The 22,718-nt window shown below is 42.9% G+C and overlaps 1 protein-coding gene across 1 annotated transcript in view; it reads right to left on the bottom strand.

Annotated features, from left to right (window-relative positions):
• Positions 1 to 11,541: 11,541 nt before the first annotated feature.
• The window catches only part of LOC137432028 (neurotrophic factor BDNF precursor form), a 50,518-nt gene continuing 39,341 nt past the window's right edge, over positions 11,542 to 22,718 (bottom strand). The window contains exon 2 of the mRNA XM_068123766.2: positions 11,542 to 12,843. Coding sequence (XP_067979867.1) covers positions 12,043 to 12,843 — 801 coding nt within the window. The 3' untranslated portion in view covers positions 11,542 to 12,042. The remainder of the gene's footprint in view (positions 12,844 to 22,718) is intronic.

Genomic DNA, 22,718 nt, shown 5'->3' with positions numbered 1-22,718 from the left:
AAGGCTGGAGTTCCACAATGGAGTGTTCTGGCCCCTGTGCTTTTTCTGGTCTTCGTCAATGATCTCTCTGACTCTCTGGAAAATCCTCTATATCTTTTTGCTGATGACTCCACTCTTTGCTGCTCCATATCCCAACCCTCAGATTGGCAGTCTGCAGTCTCCTCACTCTCTGCAGACCTGGATAACATCACAAACTGGTTAAACAAGCGCAACATGTTTTTCAATCCTGACAAATCACACACTCTCATAATGTCTCTTCAAAAGTACAGTCTGGAACCATCCCCCCCCCCCCCCCATCCCTACCGCCATATACTTTCTGAATAATCCTCTCCAAGAAGTTCTGTCACTCAAGCTTTTGGGTCTCACTATTTGCCATGAACTTTCCTGGGAAAACCACATTTCCAAGCTGGCCTCCAAAGCCAGTCACCGACTATGCATCCTCCATCGTGCGAAGTCCTTCCTTGGCACACCTGAGCTCCTCACCACATACAAGGCTTTCATCCGCAGCTCAATGGAATACTGCTCTCCCCTCTGGGCCGGTGCTCCTGCCTCACACCTAGCTCGTCTTCACGCTGTTGAAACCAAAGCTTTCAGAATCATTGGAATCTCTCATGATAAGGCTGATTGTGAGGGCCTTTCACTCTCTCACCTCAGGCAGGTAGGTGGTCTTTGTCTTCTACCGACACCTCTCCGGCCTATCTCCCCCAGCTCTCTCTGGGCTCTGTCCCCCAAATATTCCTACAGGTCGCACAAGATCTGCCTGCAACCCTCTTCTGGTTAAACTGCCAAAATCCTGACTCTCTGCTCACCTTCACTCTTTCATTCCTCTTTACTCCCGCCTCTGGAACAAACTCCCTCACTCTCTTCAATCCCACTCCTCCCTCCAGGTCTTCAAAACAGCTGTTCACCACCATCTCTTATCTTCCCCCATCCAAAACCTTGATCTTTTCTACCCCTGTTAATACACCTCAAATCCATCTCCTTCAAATTCCGTTTTCTTTCCTGAAAGTCCATGTCGTGTCCATCTTGTTTATCTCGTGTACCCCGCCCCAGCCCTCTCCCTTCCACAGTTCTCCCGATGTCCACGTTCTCCACTGTTGTTGTGCTTCCCTCCCTCTCTCCCCCTCTTCTCTCCTGCTCCCTTTATTATATGTTCTGTGTGTTAGCACTTGTATAACCCTTCACAACGAATACAAAAAGGCACGATTTGACAAAAAAGCAGAGTACCATGTTTGGGCTTTTGGAGTTGGGAAAAGATGGAAAGCCGAAAGATTCGTATAAAATGTACTTTTTTTTACTAACTAACGTTGGAGGCTGTCCAGGGCTTCGTGCCGATCCTGAAAAGAGAGGAATAAAATGGAAATGTTGAAAGAAACAGTGTTGAATATTGCAAGCGTTTCCTGATTCTAATCGATATGAGAAACGGGATTGAATTGAGACTCTGCATTATTATAAGTGAAGAAGAAGACGAAGGAGGAGTTTTTGTTTTAAACTGTAAATTGAAACCTGCCCATCTATTGTCACATTACTCGCGTATATCGTAGTGTTTGCAGATTGCCTAGCATCTGATTGATAATGCTGCCGATTGTGTTGGGGGGGGGGGGGGGGTTGGGTAGTTACTGTTTGCTTGATGAGAACAATTGTCGACGACTGGACGCACGAATGGATGTGGACACACGGACCCAGGTCCACCATGACCGAGCTCCTTTTATATATTAGATGCAGATGACAATCAACAACACACACTCACACATTTAATTATATAGGTTGATGATAATGGTCTGAGTACTGATGTCTGGCGAACCCCACTTCATACAACCTTCCAGCCCCCCGTCCCCCTCCAAGCCTTCTCCCTCCCACAGATCTCCCGATGTCCCTACTCTCTACTGTTGTGCTTGTTTGCTTCCCTCTCTCTCCCCATCTTGTCTCCCGCTCCCTTTATTATTATATTGTATGTTATTTTTTCAGTAAAAAAACAAACAAACAGGAAACAGGCCATTCTTATGCACACTAGTCCCGAAGCTGTCTAGCCTGGGTTCGAATCCTGACCTAGTCTACCGGTGAAGCATCAGCATGACAGTATATATACTGTATGTCTTTCAAAAATTTCCAGACACACCATGTCGTAAGTCTGTATATACAGGGACGCCTCCTCACTCCCACTCCAGTCCTGCTCCTGGTCCCTCCTCCCCTCTTAGTATTGCCGTCAGTGAAGCGATCTGATCTGTACCCTCCCCCCCTCCACTCACTCAACTCTCTCTCTACACCTCCTCTAACCCCTCCCTCTCTCCCCACCTTTCTGCCCTCTCCCCTCTCCTCCCTCTCAGCCCCCTACACTCTAACCTCCCTCCTCTCTCCTCCCTCTCAGCCCCCTACACTCTAACCTCCCTCCTCTCTCCCCCTCTCTATCCCCTTACTCTCTCCTCTCCTTTCTGCCCCTCCCCTCTCCCCTCAGCCCCCTACACTCTTCCTCCCTCCTCTCTCTCCCCTCTCTATCCCCTTACTCTCTCCTCTCCTTTCTGCCCCCTCCCCTCTCCTCTCAGCCCCCTACACTCTTCCTCCCTCCTCTCTCTCCCCTCTCTATCCCCTTACTCTCTCCTCTCCTTTCTGCCCCCTCCCCTCTCCTCTCAGCCCCCTACACTCTTCCTCCCTCCTCTCTCTCCCCTCTCTATCCCCTTACTCTCTCCTCTCCTTTCTGCCCCCTCCCCTCTCCTCTCAGCCCCTACACTCTATCGTCCCTCCTCTCTCCCCCTCTCTATCCCCTTACTCTCTCCTCTCCTTTCTGCCCTCTCCCCTCTCCTCTCAGCCCCCTACACTCCTCCTCTCCCCCCTCTCTATCCATCACTCTCTCCCCTCCTTTCTCCCCCTTCCCTCTCTTCTCTCTCTCAGCCCCGCTATATCTATCCTCCTCCCCCCTCACCCTCCTCCATCCCCTCCTCTCTCGCTTCCTCCTCTCCTCTCCACCCTATCTCTCCCACGCCTGTTCTCTCCTCCTCTCTTAGTATTAACAAACAAGCGGGGTGGGTGAATCGTTAAAGTCTGTGCCTTCACTCAGATGGACGTTAATTAAGGATCCCACGTTGTCCTTCGCAAAGAGTGGGCGAGTTATCGCCGGCACCATTAACAAATTACAAATTGCTGCCCTAACCTATAGAGGGGGCACTGCATTAGTGGCACAGCCTCACCCTCAGCCAATGATGCTCCCCCGTAGCCTTGTGCTTCATATGAACGAAGAAGCTATTATATTTGTTTCTTTCCAATCAAATGAGTTGCTACTCTACCAGCCATTGCACAAGGCCAAAGCTTAGCTGTCCTTGCACGAGGTACCCCATCAAATGCCTTCTGAAAACCCAGATTTAGTCCAATTAAGTCAATTCTATATCCACTGGTAGAAGTTATTTACAGTCACGTGAAAAAGTAAGTACACCCCATGTAAAGTTTTGACTTTTTCAACATATTTCAACATACAGCTATTTGATCTTCATTTCAACAATATTGACAGATAAAGGTGATATAATATAACAAATATCATGAAACATTTACATTTTGTAGTCCATTGTATAATTTAAATAAACATAAATGCAAATTTCGCATGTGGAAAAGTAAGTCCACCCTTGGCTCTAATAGGTGGTATTGCCCCCTTTGGCAGAAACAACTTCAAGTAGGCGTTTCTTATAACTGTCTACCAGTCTCTGACATCGACCGGGAGAAATTTTTTCCCACTCCTCCATGCAGAATTCTTTCAGCTGTGCGATGTTTGAGGGGTTTCTTGCATGCACAGCGCGTTTCAAATCCCCCCACAACATCTCGATGGGATTTACATCCGGGCTTTGACTTGGCCATTCCAGAACCCTCCATTTCTTTCTTTTCAGCCATTCCTTGGTGGATTTACTGGTATGTTTAGGGTCATTGTCATGTTGCAAGGTCCACCTTCGGTTGAGCTTGACCTCTCCGACAGATGGCCTCACATTATCCTCAAGCACCCTCTGGTACAATGAAGAATTCATAGTGGATTATATGATGGTGAGCTACCCAGGCCCCGATGCAGCAAAGTTGCCCCAAACCATAATATTTCCACCACCATGCTTTACAGTTGGTATCAGGTTCTTGTGATCAAATGCTGTCTTTGGTTTTTGCCAAACATGTCTTCTGGTACTGTGGCCAAATAGCTCTACCTTTGACTCATCTGTCCAGAGCACATTGTTCCAGAAGTGCTGGTCTTTGCCTCGGTGTTCATTGGCAAACTTTAGTCTTGCCCTGATGTTCTTTCTGGACAGCAAAGGTTTCCTCCTGGCACACCTCCCATGCAGATCACATTTGTGCATCCTCTTTCTAATGGTAGACTCGTGCACTTTGACCTCAACAGTGGCAAGAGCTACCTGTAGGTCCCGTGATGATATTCTGTGGTTCTTAGAGACTTCTTTCAGCATCTTGCGGTCTGCTCTCGGGCTGAACTTGCTGGTGGTGGCCTGGCCTGAACAAGTTGACAGTTGTTTGGAATCTTCTCCACTTGTAGATGATCTTCCGGACAGTCGAATGATTGATTTCAAATTGTTTGGAGATCTTTTTAAATCCCTTCCCAGACTCGTAGGCATCTATAACCTTCTTTCTGAAGGCCTCAGAGAGCTCTTTTGATCTAGGCATGGTGACGCCGCACACTTCGACAACAAAGAGCAAACCAAACTAAATGTCTGAGGTTTAAATAAGACAGGTTCCTCCAAGATCCTCTCTAACGATGTTCTAATCATTTGCACCTGAGCTGGTGCACCTGATTCTAATTTTAGGTATTTGAAGTAGTGATAAATGTAGCGGTGTACTTACTTTTTCCACATGCGAAATTTGCATTTATGTTTATTTAAATTATACAATGGACTACAAAATGTAAATGTTTCATGATATTTGTTATATTATATCACCTTTATCTGTCAATATTGTTGAAATGAAGATCAAATAGCTGTATGTTGAAATATGTTGAAAAAGTCAAAACTTTACATGGGGTGTACTTACTTTTTCACGTGACTGTACGGGATCTCAATACGTCAATATATTGACAGTTGTTATCATTTGAAAATACTCATCTCCACGTCATCGCCACATTCGCAATTACTCCCACTTTTGCTTTCTTGCATTTCACAAACGATCAATTTGTGTAAAACACACAAACAAAACCCCCACAAACTAAAAAAAATCGAGTGACATGCCGTGTAGTTACACAAGATTTATTCAAAATGTGAACATGATCTGTTGGGCACCTTATCCTCTCCACATGCAATGGTGTAAACGAATTGTACACAAAATACGTACGCACTCTTCTGCTCAAGTTCTTGGGAACATTCTGATTTCATATCTTTGGTTAAAACCGTAAACATGGTCATTATGCTCCACAAACAGGGTCCATTCCTGTAATAATGAGTCTGCTCCTTAAAAACACCATCTATTGCTGCCTGTCATTGGTACTTGGCATGTTGCTGTGTAATTTGTGTGTTATGATAAACTTCGAGGGAACACTTCGGTCATCGTTATTTATTTAATTATCCTTCGAATGTTTCATTTCCTTAATTTTTACTTGCAAGAGCAAACAATCTTGTAATCCTTCTTTTTCTGGGATCCTTCCTCTCTTTTACCCACCAAAGAATCCACTTTTTCCTGACTTTCCTTTTTTCCTGATTTTCCACTCATCCTGATTCTGATTCATCCTGGTTCTGATTCTGACTTCTGATTCTGATCTGACTGATTCTGATTGATCCTGATTTCTGGGGATCCTGATTTTTTTTCCTGATTTCCTGAGAATCCACTTTTTTTCCCCCTGATTCTGACTTCCTTACTTGGTCACAACTTTCAAACAGTTAAAATCGATTGGGAAGTTCGAAGTTCTCTCTCTTGCTCCATGCAATCCAAAACAATTTAATTTATTTGGACGATTTCTATTGGAATTACATGCCGTCCCTCGGATGGATGCTAAACTGGGCTTTCCATCCACCGGCATTAGTTTGTGTATGTTACATATCCCACGGAGTCCTTAGCAAAGAATGGGCGAGCTATCACAGGCACCCTGAACAAATTACTGCAATTCCTACTCTAACCTACAGGGGGCGCTGGATCCGCGACACAGCTGCACTCCCAGCAATGATGCAAAGCATCCGCTGCAGGTGCACACGAAATGAATGAATGAATTGAATCTGCACTGCGATGAAAAATGAATAGTTTGCTAACAGCCAGATAGCAACATGAATGAAGTACCTATGTTAGAGTGCATGGCTTGTGCGCATTGGCATAGTTTGGTCTTGTGGTGCCCGGGGCCAAAGGTCAATACTATCGTCCCACAAGCACTATCATAGTCAGGAATTTCTGTTGGTGGGGGGCATATGAAATATCTCTAAGCTTCCCCAGCAGGCTCAGCAGCAGAGCCCTGTTCAAAATGGAATTTAGAAAATATTTTAGGCGAGTGTGCATACGTCTAGGCCTTCCTGCCAGCCCAACATACTCTCTCAGGATTTTCATCACATTTACCCTTCTGTCCAGGTCCAGTCCATATCTAGACCCTTCGAGCGCCATAGCCTTCTTCGACTTTTTCCCTTACATGCCTGTCCTCACCATACCTCATACGTCATGGCATATCTCGTGTACATGCGGGCCAGTCTTAAGGAAACACTATAAAACGTGAAGAGAGAAAAATTAAGAAAGAGCACTGATTACAATTATCCTCGGATGGCCGCACACATTATAAAGAGGGTGAAATTGTACGAAAGTGGGAATTCCAATCCAATTCCTCAAAAAGAAAAGAGAGAGGGACAAGGAAGTTGAAGAACAAACTTGACATGTGATTCTACAGTCGCTAATTGGACTCGTACGTGAGATGTCTGGATATGATCGACACGTTATTACAAAATAACTGTCCACCAATTATAACCCCTCCATCCCTTTGGCCTATCATGGGCGATCTCCATATTACAGGATGCATAACCTCACCTGGTCGAAGATTCACAAGACAATTAGATAAGATGAGAGATTTATGGCTGCAGCCCCATAATTACGAATATGGATTTATTTACTGTGCAGAGGTGATTCATAATTACAAAAATGTGTTGAACCAGATGAAAAGAGTTCGTAAATATCGACATGAAACATTGACATGTACACACAGTTTAAAATGCAAAACGTAGTTCTGAAAGTTATGTCTGTGCTTTCACAAGTCTGTTTTATTATAATTCGGCCAAGTAAAAGAAATTATTCGTTTTTCTTCCTCGCCCGCTTCCTTTTTGATGGCCGCCTCCTTTTTACTTGCAAAATGGCCGCCTCCTTTTTACTTCAAGTATATTGGTTGGTATTGTGCGTTATTCTGTTTGTCTGTTTGTCTGTCAATCACCTACAGGTCACAATTCTAATCCGATCATCATGAAACTTTACGAAGTTGTAGAGCTAGTCAGAACTGAGAAGCATATTGATTTTGAGGTCAAATGTTATCTTGAGATCAAATTTATACGATTGTTACTTTTTATCTGATTGAATTGAATATTGAACAGGATTTGCATATTGAGTCACTGAATTCGCAAAACCTACTATTTTTGATGTCGAAAGGTCAAAGGTCAACTTAAGGTCAAACTTCTAAAATCATCAATTTTCATCTGAAAAATTGTCTATTTTCATCTGATTAACCTGAAAATTAAAGTGCAATTGCTTAGTACATCACGGAATTGAAAACCAACTATTTTGGGGGCCAAAAGGTCAACTTAAGGTCAAACCTCTAAAATCATCAAATTTTCATCTGAACAATTATTGTCTATTTTCATCCGATTAACCTGAAAATTAAAGCGCAATTGCTTAGTACATCATGGAATTGAAAACCAACTATTTTGGGGCTAAAAGGTCAACTTCTGATTAACCTGGAAATTTAAAGCGCAATTGCATAGTACATCATGGATTTGGGAAACCTACTATTTTTGGGGCCAAAAGGTCAACGTAAGGTCAAACTTCTAAAATCATCAATTTTCATCTGAAAAACCATCTACTATCATCTGATTAACCTGGAAATTTAAAGCGCAATTGCATAGTACATCACGGAATTGGAAAACCAACTATCTCGGGGCCAAAAGGTCAACTTAAGGTCAAACTTCTAAAATCATCAATTTTCATCTGAAAAAAAAAGCGTCTATTTTCATCTGGTTAACCTGAAATTTAAAGCGCAATCGCATAGTACATCATGGAATTGGGAGACCTACTATTTTGGGTCCAAAAGGTCAAAGGTCAACTTAGGGTCAAACTTCTAAAATCATCAATTTTCATCTGAAAAATCGTCTATTTTCATCTGGTTAACCTGAAATTTAAAGCGCAATCGCATAGTACATCATGGAATTGGGAAACCTACTATTTTGGGTCCAAAAGGTCAAAGGTCAACTTAGGGTCAAACTTCTAAAATCATCAATTTTCATCTGAAAAATCGTCTATTTTCATCCGATTAACCTGAAAATTAAAGCGCAATTGCTTAGTACATCATGGAATTGAAAACCAACTATTTTGGGGCTAAAAGGTCAACTTCTGATTAACCTGGAAATTTAAAGCGCAATTGCATAGTACATCATGGATTTGGGAAACCTACTATTTTTGGGGCCAAAAGGTCAACGTAAGGTCAAACTTCTAAAATCATCAATTTTCATCTGAAAAACCATCTACTATCATCTGATTAACCTGGAAATTTAAAGCGCAATTGCATAGTACATCACGGAATTGGAAAACCAACTATCTCGGGGCCAAAAGGTCAACTTAAGGTCAAACTTCTAAAATCATCAATTTTCATCTGAAAAAAAAGCGTCTATTTTCATCTGGTTAACCTGAAATTTAAAGCGCAATCGCATAGTACATCATGGAATTGGGAAACCTACTATTTTGGGTCCAAAAGGTCAAAGGTCAACTTAGGGTCAAACTTCTAAAATCATCAATTTTCATCTGAAAAATCGTCTATTTTCATCTGGTTAACCTGAAATTTAAAGCGCAATCGCATAGTACATCATGGAATTGGGAAACCTACTATTTTTGGGGCCAAAAGGTCAACGTAAGGTCAAACTTCCAAAATCATCAATTTTCATCTGAAAAGCCATCTACTTTCATCTGATTAACCTGGAAATTTAAAGTGCAATTGCATAGTACATCACGGAATTGGAAAACCAACTATCTCGGGGTCAAAAGGTCAACTTAAGGTCAAACTTCTAAAATCATCAATTTTCATCTGAAAAAAAAAGCGTCTATTTTCATCTGGTTAACCTGAAATTTAAAGCGCAATCGCATAGTACATCATGGAATTGGGAAACCTACTATTTTGGGTCCAAAAGGTCAAAGGTCAACTTAGGGTCAAACTTCTAAAATCATCAATTTTTGTCTGAAAAATCATCAATTTTCACCCCCATTGACCCAAGTTTTGATTTTAGATCAATTTAAACTTCATGGAATAGGACAATTTGATGTATCCATGGCAAAAAAATTTTTTAGGGGGAGAACGATTTTGCATGCTCTGCATGATGAAGTATCGTGCTCTGCATGACGTCTTTCTTATTTTTGATATTTATTATCTTCTGTCCAGATCTAAAAAGAGGAATTTTTTTGTTGTTGTTGTTGCAGGAGACTGGAACCCAGACCAATAATTATTAGAGGCCTAGCGTTCACACAAATAAAATCAATCTCATCTTTACGCATGCTTGCTCACATCGCACCGTGCGTTTAGCAAATGCAATTTTCGAGACATGTACGTACGTACGTAAAGTGTACAGTTAACTTAGCTAGCTTGCCCTAGCAATAGCATGCGTGTTATCAGTCTCAAGAATGAACTTCATTGGTACCTTTAATTGAGCAACTGACGAACTACATTCGACCTAGGTCTTACAGTTCATATGTGTATGCATCGGGAAGTCTGGCAGAAAGTTTGTGAAGCCATGGTACACTCGAACCCCATCCCTGTGCCGATGCTTGTGCAGAAGAGCCTTTGTGACTTTACAAAAGCAAGATGAATCCTGATGAAGTTATTAAAGATACTTTATGCTCATGATTTTCAATGAGTCCATCTTTGTCGTAAAGAAGTATAACATCAATGTAAATAAACACAGATTCAAGTAAAGAGAACCGTCTCCTCAAACTTTGCTCTCGCAATTAAAAAAAAGTAAGAAACCCTTTTGGATTCTTTGTCTTTTAAACAATATCCAATCTTCATGGCTATTAAATATATATATATATATATATATGTACATATATATATATATATATATATATATATATATATATATATATATATATATATATATATATATTTATACTTTATTTTTTTCTTCCCCACTCAATTGTCATGTTTTTCATCCAACAATCATTTTATTGTCCCTCAACTTGTGTTTTACATTTTCCCATGTATCAGTCAAACGAGGAAAATTCTAATATGTTGGCCCAAATTCAGTCTGGGGCCATTTACATATTATGTATTTAAAGTGGCCGAATGTAAAATGTCTTCCTACCAAGATGTGGGTAGTGAGATCTTCCACCTTGACCCGAGTCGATTGTCTTTTTTGTGATGTATGTAAGAACCAGGATGTAAATGAGCATGCTGTTTTATTACCATTCCCACAATTCAATGTTTTCTATCTCCTTCCTTTCACTGATCTTCACAGGTTCATGCATCCATTGTTTCCACTTTTACCTGCCCACTTCCTATGATTCCTCCCCACTCTGCTTCACCATCCTATTTATTAAATTGCCTCGAATTGGTAGATTTACAGCTACATAATATGAGTGCATCCTACGGAAGCAGCATTTGCACATCGACGTTCCTCCCAAATCTCCATGAAACAATTCCCAAGTCTACATCGCTCCGTCTCAACTACCCATTTCAGCATGGCACAAGTACACCAGTGCGCAAGTCATCGTGGAGAATGGAGCGCATTGTTTCAATGCCATAGAATGGTTACATTTGATTGTTCAACAAAACCATAAATTATAATTAATTAAAAATATGACCCGACAGTCATGGTTTGGATGGTTGCTTAAACCTGCCCCCCACCCCTCCGGTAGACCACTCTACCCACAGAACAGCATGGTGAGCACAAACTCACCCTTTACCCACCCCCTTCGTGCCCACGCATACATAATATGTAGAAAGGTCCTCCAATGAGACCTCCCCATCATCTAAATTTTGTAAAACGTTCCAAAGCTAGAGTTACTTAAGTTAACAACTTTATCTGTTTGGTATTTTACATACAGCTGTCATTCCCAGGTGTACAGTGCAAAGACTGCAATGAAAAGGCAAAGTGAAAATTCGGAGTGAAAATTAGAGAAAACTTTTCACAAGCAGTTGGAATGGAATTCTTTGGAAATGTTCGATTGAGGTAGAAATGATTTGAGCCCATTGTGAAAAATAAATATATCAATTTGCACCCTCATTTTTTTCCCCGTAAATCCAATCATTTATCGTTGTTACATAAACAGTGTATTTATCTGCAAACGGAATTTTTTTAAACCAGGGTATAAAACGCTAGATATTATAATTAGAGACAACAGAGTCAGCATAACAAAACTGTATATATAATATGTAAAACAAGCAGAAAACACTTCATTATTTCGGTACCTTTGATAGTTATGTTTAAATAAATAAAAAGATCCTTGCCGTTTTAATATATTTTAAATGTACATGCACGGCTTAAACTTTGAGGAATAAGTTAGATACATGACATCAGGAATGGCAATGTAAGCAGAAAGAATACGTTATGAAACTTCCAAAAAAAATCAGGATTGTGAGAAGAAGAAGAAGAAGAGGAAGAAGAAGAGGAAGAAGAGAATAAGAAGAAGAAGAAGAAGAAGAGGAGAAAGACACGCAGAGAAAATGGAAATCAAGAGGCAATCTGGACGGAGAGAAAGACTGCATTGAAGGGAAAGGTTGTGGGTGGTAAAACACATTTGGTGTCAGGAGTGGGATTCATGGGTAGAGAAGTCATACAAATAATAAAATACAGAGACAAACACAAGCAGACATGTAGACACTGAGAAAGTCCTGAGCAATAGAAGATGGTGCTAGGAGCGTAACTTAATGCTCTGCAGAGCGCACACGCACGCTGTGTTGATTCGGATGAAGCGCCATTGCACGTGACGTCCATTTTCCTTCGTGAGAGCACGCACGAAGGACTGCGTTGTCTTGCACTGAGACTGCCAAAAGCGCTTGTCCACACCGCGGCAACCCAACTGCGAGGCCAAGCTGCTGCGGCACCAGGTCTCGTAGAAGTATTGACTGTGCAGGCCTGTATTCGTCCGAATGTTATTTAATACCTCCACTACATTCCCTTTGATGTCAATGGCCACCGACTTGTTGGTCCACCCACTATCGCTGTCACATACCGAAAGCTGCCGTTGTGCTCCGTGCATCCTGCGCCTAGCATATCGCTTTGGGCGACCACGTTTCGTGTTTCCTGCACAGTTGCTCGATGGTTGAAGACGTGGCGGAGATCGAGGGACCTCTGATCGGAACATAACTCTCGATGAAAACGTGTCCTCTTCTGCACCACTGCTGTCCATCCCAGTGAGATGAACATGCAGTGATTCCCGTAAAAAGCAGAGTGCAGCTTCTGCAGCAGCTGCAGCCACGGCCTGTCGATCGTTCTCCCAGCTCACTCCAGATGGCAGGTTTTTGAGGATACCTTTGGTGAGAAGGTCCGCGTGAATTATATTGCCCATGGCTGCCACTCCAGGTTGCTCATCCTCTGAGGGAGATGCGCAAGTAATATGCTCGTGCTTTCGTGGGGACGACTCGGTATCTCTCAGCAAAAGCAGAAGCATGGCCAGAGGCAGGGTGCACATTCCACGGCCAGCCTGCAGGATCTGCAGAAAGAGCACACATGCTCTCAGAACGGCAACATCGATGGCCAATTACATAATGGAGGTTTCAACCAAAAGCATAAATACCTGTTGCTTCCAGTGAACTCGAAGCCCATATCGACTCCGACTTTATTTATATCTGACAACATGATTTCTGGACAATAATGGCTGGTACCAAGCCATGGAAGATTTACAATTTTTTATGTTCTTTTTTTTACCAAGTCTGCACACTATGCTCAATTATCTGTACTGTGTTATAAAAATGATGAATTGCAGCTACTTTTTACCACCAAAAATCCCTGCTATGATGAATCAGCTTACGAGATAGTTTCCTGCCATTAAGAATCCTGCTGCATGCGATGGCGAACACACCACTGTGCTTTGCGCCACTTGGCCATGTCAGACACCTTTTACAAGATAAGCAAGAAAAAGAAATCAGAGATTGCAGACCCTAGCCAGGACGTGCTTTTAGTGGTTTTTAAGGCTTTTGTGTTTAAACAAATATTGCGGCTGAACCACCTGACGTATGACATCATCATATATTTTTTTCTCCACCAAGTTATCCCTCGATGATGCTCAATAAATTTTATCTTGATCGGATGAAGTTTTGTACTTGTCGAATTATGACGTCATAATAGAGGCACCTATGACATAATCATTAACATATGTTATTCCACATGGAGACTTCTTTACAATGAGCCATGTCTCAATTTTTTTCTATGCAGCGCTTTTGGAGATATAGAGGTGCAAAGTTTTCCTGTTTTTCCAAGATGGCTCCATACCACGTGACATATGACGTCATAATCATCAGTAAGGATTCTACAGGAGGAGGCGCACGTATGTTGAAAATTTCCTGTCAATCGGATCAACGGTTGCAGAGAAAATCATATTTATTCTGTGCAGATAAACAAACAAACAACCAGATAGACAGACAAACAGATAGACAAACAAAAGGACACAAATGCAATACCCTCTCATCTGGTGAGGGTAACAATGGAATTTATAAACTGAAGTTTGATGAGTTTGTAATCTGCAGTTGGAAAATGAGGTGTGGCTGACGTTTCGACCATTTGTCCTCCATCAGCGCAAATGCTCGGCCAAGTTTCACTTCCTACGGCAGTAAACATAACTCTTATTAACTTTAATTGATAAAGTCCATTGTTTAAATCTTGTCCGCTGAAAGAGGTGGACACTCACTCACGTTCACAGAGACTTATATTCCGTTGTACCTTTACCAGACTTTGACAGCTGTTACGGTTGGGGTTATTAAGATTAGAATTAGGGTTACATTTATGGTTAGGATAATAATGAAAATAATAATAACTCGACATTTCATAGAACACCTTACCCCACAGAAAAACAACGTTTTTTCCGAAGTTAACGCCGTTGATGCACCGTCTGTTACACCACCAAATTTAACACGTTTAATTCCTTCCTCGTGCCTGTTGTTTGTATCCTTTAGGACGTCCCTAAAAACAGTAGGTTTCCTCTTTGGAATCATTTTCATCTATTTTGACTGCCAGACAGACAGAATGAACCATTGAACCAATTACCTTACGCTGCGTGTGTATATGCACACTCGGGATGAAATTCCATACAATTTGCCAAATTCAGAGCCAAATTACTTCAAACAATAACTTTACCAATGTATAGCTGACAAAAGCGTGATGCCATATGCAGCTCAACAAATCAAGCTTCTGTTGCAGAACTCTTGAGTACATTATTGCTTAAGAGTCGATTGTTTTTGTTGAAAGGATATTTCTGGTAGTTTTTGGGGGTAAAGGACCAATTCTGGCCATTGGGTGTACTCCCTCCAACGAGGGTGAACTTGCAACAAATAAAGTAAACAAGTACAGATTCATTCAAAGTACACGGCCCCCATGCCAAATAAATAAATAACATCCTCTAGTGCATCGACTGTATTGGGAGGGAGAGGTGCACAATAATTGATTGATTAATTGCATCATTAAAATCAATAAGTGATGATCATAAAATATTTTCTTAATCAATATTGGCTAATAGCATAACTAAACCACTCGTGCTTCATCCAAAGCTGTAGCTTTTTGAAATTAATTAAATAAGTCATTAATGATAAAGAAAATTTATTTATTTATTAATCAATAAATAATCGATCGATTATTTGATTAATCAATAATTCAAAAATATCCTTTACAGCCACATATCTTGGTCACCGTCGTGCTGAAATTTCAGCTTCCGAGCTCAAAGGATGGCTGAGATATCGCCCGGACAAACAAGCAAGAAAACAAACAACCAGAGTGAAAACTGAGTACTCCCTTTCAGCGTGCGTCATTGCCGAGCCCCCTTCGGGCGCCCCCTTCGGTGCCCGGCAAAGACGTCATGCATTGCCTGGAGATGGCATCGGAAAGCAGCGGTGTACAAAAATGACATGGTTATCAAAATTACCTTCATTTTAACACTAACATCCCTTTAAGAGTTATATATACATGCAGGGAATTTGGCTGGCACACCACAATAGCCTACTCCTTTCGATGCGTGCCGTGCACTCTTCGGCATCGCGATGGGATAGTCAGCTTGACGATCCCATCGAGTGGATGGCATTCCCTAAGACACAGCACACCCTGCCGGAATTGTACCGCAATGGCAGCTCTTAATGAAGGTGGAACACAGAGCTCAATGGTGATAATGCGACTAACTGAACCACTCCAGCACCTCTACCCGGAAAGGGAAATTGGTGCAGGAATGAAGGTCATGTTATTTATATAAAATCTGGAGGATATTTTGGGTACAATGTGGTACTGGACTTGCGGGACATCTCATACGTCTGGCTTCAATATCCAGCCGAGATTATAAACTGTCACCCTGTTGTTTCGCAAGCAAGGTGTTGCCCGGTATGCTGTCCGTCGGATGGGATGTCAAGCCATTGCTGCAGCGGCACCTTGGCCGCATCACAAATTCCTGCCCTCAATAGCGCTGGGAAAGCAATGGCAGACCACCCAGTTCAATTATTTCCGTGAGACTGATGGGCAAAAAATTTGAATCTGTCTTTTGGCAAACGACTGATGAAAAAAATAATAAAGGAGTTTGGTAAAGAGTTTGAGTATCAGGGCTCGGTTGGCTGATGGGCATTTTTGGACCTCCCCATCGCTCAGGCCAGATTGCGTTGGACAGGCATAAAATAGGTGGACTTGCAAATGTTGCAATTCATGACGTAATGAGACGCCTGTGGTGACAAGAACACCCAGAAACAGAACGATGACTCAATGTATCCAGGACATTGTCTGTCCAAGTGAATATTGGACAAACAGGCTTCGAACAGGGTCAGAACCAGGACGTGATCGCTGGAAGTCCACCAGAGGGCAGTCAATTCACATCAGGAGGAATAATTACCAGCCACGCATGAGGAGCCACAACCATGAGGACCCACAACCATAAGGACCCACAACCATGAGGACCCACAACTATGAGGACCCACAACCATGAGGACCCACAACCATGAGGACCCACAACCATGAGGACCCACAACCATGAGGACCCACAACCATAAGGACCCACAACCATGAGGACCCACAACCATGAGGACCCACAACCATGAGGACCCACAACCATGAGGACCCACAACCATAAGGACCCACAACTATGAGGACCCACAACCATGAGGACCCACAACTATGAGGACCCACAACCATGAGGACCCACAACCATGAGGACCCACAACCATGAGGACCCACAACCATGAGGACCCACAACCATGAGGACCCACAACCATGAGGACCCACAACTATGAGGACCCACAACCATGAGGACCCACAACCACGGTTTGGCATCTCCCATGTTGCGTGTGGTCACATCGTGGGGTTCACCAATCCATTATTCACCTGTTTGTTCAAGGTGGTACGTACTACGATTGAAGATTTACCAGCAAGGTGATGGCGTCTTTGTTTCACACCTTGATCAAAATGAGAATTGCTAATTATACCATGGGCATGTGCAGAGGGAAAAACAGCTGGGAATGATACTTGGCTCGAAAGAGAATGGCGTTCCACGTGACAACGAAGACGGGACTGTGTGAGGCTTGTAAAACCGAATTTCAGAATTTTTCAGAATTTCTTTCAGAATCATTGGAATCTCCCGCGATGAAGCTAACTCCGAGGGCCTTTCACTTACTCACCGCAGGCAGGTAGGTGGTCTTTCTGTCTTCTACCGATTCCTCTCCGGCCTTGCTCCCCCAGCTTTGTCTGTGCTCTGTCCCCCAAATATTCCTACAGGTCGCACAAGATCTGCCTGCAACCCTCTTCTGGTTAAACTGCCAAAGTCTAGGCTCTCTGCTCACCTTCACTCTTTCATTCCTCTTTACTCCCACCTCTGGAACAAACTCCCCCACTCCCTTCAATCCCACTCCTCCGTCCAGGTCTTTAAAACAAATGTTCACGTCTCTTATCTTCCCCCATCCAAAACCTTGATCTTTTCTACCCCCGCTAATTCACCCCAGATCCACTTTTTTGAAATTCCGACTTCTTTCCTGGAAGTCCGAGCAATGTCCATGTGTTTTATACCTCTCCACCCCTGCCCCCCTTCCCACGCCTCCTCCCACCAAGCCCTCTCCCTCCCACAGATCTCCGGATGTCCCTGTTCTCTACTGTTGTACTTGTGTGCTTCCCTCTCTCTCCCCACATCTTCTCCCGCTCCCTTTATTATATGTTTGATGTGTCCGTTTGTTTTTTGTGTAATTAACGTTAGCTCTTTCATAAGCCTCGATCTTGTATCCAAAAAATAAATTAAAAAAAGCAGGACTGCTAAAGTCTGCCCAAAGAATCTGAACAAGAATGTCATGGGTTCCGTGAACTCGTTGAGCTCTGTTTGGTGCAAAAGTTCCATTTGTAAATTGCAAACAAATGTTTCACGATTATGTTCAGGGGAAATCCACTTGTTACGTACACAGCAGGGGGATTTGAATAGGGGGTGTGAAGGGGCTAAAGTGAGAAATTGAAGAGAAGGGAGGACGATAGGAGTAAGAAAATTGAGTGTGGGAGGATTGGGAAGAGCGGTGGGAAGTTTTGGAAAAGGAAGGAGTGATCGAGCCATCGTTCACAAATGAGACAAGATGGTTGCAGCATTACTGGGATGCAGCTGTTAAAATGCTCCTGCACGTCGAATTAGGAATTTCTTGAGGATGTTGGCGTCTGATATTTAACATCCACCATCGTCATGATCATCATCATCATCATCGTCGTCCCAGGCCGTCCTTCCAGCCCTACCATCCACCAGTGAATGCTATCAGATGGGACACCAGGCTTAATGTCCATCGAGCGCATGGAGATGTGACCTTTTTTCATCATGGCGGGAATCGAACCCAGGCTAATTGAAAGGCTCCAGCATGTTTCGCCATTGCTCTTTGTGTAGGAAGCCATTAAAGCCATTCTTTGCGAGAATTGAGTTTTTTTTTGTTATTTTGAGTGCCTTCCTATAACTTTAGGCAAATAGTGAGCAGCCAATGACAATCGAGTACGTGTCATGTTACGTACAACCAGTCCAACAAGTCGTTACAGAAATACCAACGACACACGTTGGAGGAGCACGTAACACAATTAAACAATCCGTCACTCCAACACTACTCCTCACTTGTGTAGAGCAGCAATTGTACACTACATGACAAAAGTATGTGGACACCCGAACATCAAACATCTCATTCCAAAATCATGGGCATTAATATGGAGTTGGTCCTCCCTTTGCTGCTATAACCGCCTCCACTCTTCTTGGAAGGCTTTCCGCAAGATGTTGGAACATTGCTGCGGGGATTTGCTTCCATTCAGCCACAAGAGCATTCGTGAGGTTGTGCACTGATGTTGGGCGATTAGGCCTGGTTCGCAGTCGGCATTCCAATTCATCCCAATGGTGTTCATCGGAGGTTAGGGCTCTGCGCAGGCCAGTCAAGTTCTTCCAAACCGATCTCGACAATCCATTTCTGTATGAACCTCACTTTGTGCACGGGGCCATTGTCATGCTGAAATAGGAAAGGGCCTTCCTCAAACTGTTGCCACAAAGTTGGAAGCACACAATCATCTATAATGTCAGTGTATGCTGTAGCGTTAAGATTTCCCTTTACTGGAACAAAGTGACCTAGCCCAAACCAAGAAAAACAGCCCCAGACCATTATTCCTCCTCCACCAAACTTTACAGTTGGCACTATGCATTCGAGCAGGTAGCGTTCTCCTGGCATCCGCCAAACCCAGATTCGTCCGCCGGACTGCCAGATGATAAAGCGTGATTCATTACTCCAGAGAACGCGTTTCCACTGCTCCAGAGTCCAATGTTGGCGAGCTTCACACCACTCCAGCCATTGCTTGGCATTGCGCCTGGTGATCTTAAGCTTGTGTGTGGCTGCTCGGCCTTGGAAACCCTTCCATGAATCTCCCGACGAAGGCTGCTTGGCCTTGTTGTGCTGACGTTGCTTCCAGAGGCAGTTTGGAACTCAGTAGTGAGTGTTGCAACTGAGGATAGATGATTTTTATGTGCTTCAGCACTTGGCGGTCCCTTTCTGTGAGCTTGTGTGGCCTACCACTTCACGGCTGAGCTGTTGTTGCTCCTAGACGTTTCCACTTCACAATAACCGCACTTACAGTTGACCGGGGCAGCTCTAGCAGGGCAGAAATTTTATGAACTGACTTGTTGGAAAGGTGGCATCCTATGACGGTGCCACGTTGAAAGTCACTGAGCTCTTCAGTACGGCCCATTCTGCTGCCAACGTTTGTCTATGGAGATTGCATGGCTGTGTGCGTGATTAATATATACAGTCACGTGAAAAAGTAAGTACACCCCATGTAAAGTTTTGACGTTTTCAACATATTTCAACATACAGCTATTTGATCTTCATTTCAACAATATTGATAAATAAAGGTGATATAATATAACAAATATCATGAAACATTAACATTTTGTAGTCCATTGTATAATTTAAATAAACATAAATGCAAATTTCGCATGTGGAAAAAGTAAGTACACCCCTACATTTATCACTACTTCAAATAACCTAAAATTAGAATCAGGTGCACCAGCTCAGGTGCAAATGATTAGAACATCGTTAGAGAGGATCTTGGAGGAACCTGTCTTATTTAAACTTCAGACGTATAGTTTGGTTTGCTCTTTGTTGTTGAACTGTGTGGAGTCACCATGCCTAGACCAAAAGAGCTCTCTGAGGCCTTCAGAAAGAAGGTTATAGATGCCTACGAGTCTGGGAAGGGATTTGAAAAGATCTGCAAACAATTTGAAATCAACTATTCGACTGTCCGGAAGATCATGTACAAGTGGAGAAGATTACAAACAACTGTCAACTTGTTCAGGGCAGGCCGCCCCAGCAAGTTCAGCCCGAGAGCAGATGGCAAGATGCTGAAAGAAGTCTCTAAGAACCCCCAGAATGTCATCACGTAACCTACAGGTAGCTCTTGCGACTGTTGATGTCAAAGTGCACGAGTCTACGATTACAAAGAGGCTGCACAAATTTGATCGACATGGGAGGTGTGCCAGGAGGAAACCTTTGCTGTCCAGAAAGAACATCAGGGCAAGACTAAAGTTTGCCAATGAACACCAAGGCAAAGACCAGCACTTCTGGAACAATGTGCTCTGGACAGATGAGTCAAAGGTAGAGCTATTTGGCCACAGTACCAGAAGACATGTTTGGCGAAAACCAAAGACAGCATTTGACCACAAGAACCTGATACCAACTGTAAAGCATGGTGGTGGAAACATTATGGTTTGGGGCAGCTTTGCTGCATCAGGGCCTGGGCAGCTCACCATCGTAGAATCCACTATGAATTCTTCATTGTACCAGAGGGTGCTTGAGGATAAAGTGAGGCCATCTGTCGGCAAGTTGAAGCTCAACCGAAGGTGGACCTTGCAACATGACAATGACCCTAAGCATACCTGTAAATCCACCAAGGAATGGCTAAAAAGAAAGAAATGGAGGGTTCTGGAATGGCCAAGTCAAAGCCCGGATCTAAATCCCATCGAGATGTTGTGGGGGGATTTGAAACGAGCTGTGCATGCAAGAAACCCCTCAAACATCGCACAGCTGAAAGAATTCTGCATGGAGGAGTGGGAAAAAATTTCTCCCAGTCGATGTCAGAGACTGGTAGACAGTGATAAGAAACGCCTACTTGAGGTTGTTTCTGCCAAAGGAGGCAATACAACCTATTAGAGCCAAGGGTGTACTTACTTTTTCCACATGCGAAATTTGCATTTATGTTTATTTAAATTATACAATGGACTACAAAATGTAAATGTTTCATGATTTTTGTTCAATTCGATCACCTTTATCTATCAATATTGTTGAAATGAAGATCAAATACCTGTTTGTTGAAATATGTTGAAAAAGTCAAATCTTTACATGGGGTGTACTTACTTTTTCACGTGACTGTACCTGCAGGCAATAGGTGTGGCTGAAACAGCCGAATCCACTAAATAGAAAGGGTCTCTGCATACTTTTGGTCATGTAGTGTACATATCCTGAACTAGCTTCACAAACTTCTCCGGCACATATATATATATATATATATATATATATATATATATATATATATATATATATATATATATATATATATATGTATAAGAAAGTTTTTGTTTGTTTGTCTGCACGCGCTAATCTCCTGAACGGTGAAAGATAGGAGGAAACCTCTGAAACAAAAAATGTCGGGACGGGCCCCGGGAAGGTTATAGGCTAGGTGACGAGGCCGGTCGAGGCCGCCTTGGCCGGGTTGGGCCCATTTCGCAATAAATCTTCTTCTGCTTTCAAAATTCTCTTGAAGTACAACTTATGCACTTAATAGGAATATCTGACTGATTGCAACACATGCTTTCAAAATTCTCTCTCACGGGGCCCGACAGAAGAAAGAACAAGGAATCGTTTAGCACTAACGGATACTGGGCTCGCGTCAGACCTAAGTACAGAAGGTTAAATTCATTAAAAAAGAACACGGGCAACGCCGGGTGCATTCAGGCAATATATATATGTATATGTATATATATATATATATATATGTATGTATAGTAGAAGATAGGAGCACACAAACAACATCCCTAGCCACCACAACAGCAACAACAACTACTACCTCTACTACTACAACGTGTTATAAAAACCATTTTTCCATGTTTCACTTAATTTTACATCCTAATTGAGATTCAAAGAAAGACATGAAATAGTGTCCTTTCATTGTTGAGACGAGCGAGGGGGGAGAGCGCACACGGTAGGTGGTGTTCGGTTGCCTCTTTTCGAACCTCCGGGTTTGAGGCCTGGCCTCCATTTTGCCGTGTTTTCCTAGTCCAGGCAGCGGTGTTTCGTTGTTTGAAACGGTTCTTGGACCTAGTCCATTAGTTATGGTTTTACCTCCACTTGCCGGTGTTGCTTGTGGTTGTAGTCCGGCAGCTAAGCTACATATAGCATAACAATTGTGCATTTTGCGAGGAAAGCACCAAATTTGGCACACTAGTAGATTGTCATATTATGAAAAGATCTGGATATTGGGCCATCTCAGATTCAGAGATTTGATTTTTGCAAGATTTGCAGATTTTGCAGATTTGCAAGCTGAGATTGCAACGCCAGAGACGGCCGACTCCTTCCTGCGAGCTGCCCACGTCACCCGCACAAGAAGAGCTCATCAAATCACTGCAGCGGCACTGCACATCCTGCAACACCGTGCGTATGAACGCCACTGTATGTCATATGCTGATGATGCAGAAGACCTGCCTGAGTTCGAAGACTGGTGTCACCAGAGAGGAGAAGACATTCCCAACTTTCAGTACTGGGCAACTGTGCTGGAACTAGAGATGTTGGTACTGGTCTACGTGCGTTCTCTGCGGCAGGCTTCATTCACGATGTACCTTGATGCCCTGACGGAACTGGT

The sequence above is a fragment of the Myxine glutinosa genome, chromosome 8 (assembly GCF_964187855.1).
Source record: "Myxine glutinosa chromosome 8, kmMyxGlut1.1, whole genome shotgun sequence".
In the NCBI taxonomy this organism is placed as follows: Eukaryota; Metazoa; Chordata; class Myxini; order Myxiniformes; family Myxinidae; genus Myxine; species Myxine glutinosa.
Note: the sequence above shows the minus strand (reverse complement) of the source record. Positions and strands in the feature narration are given on the sequence as shown.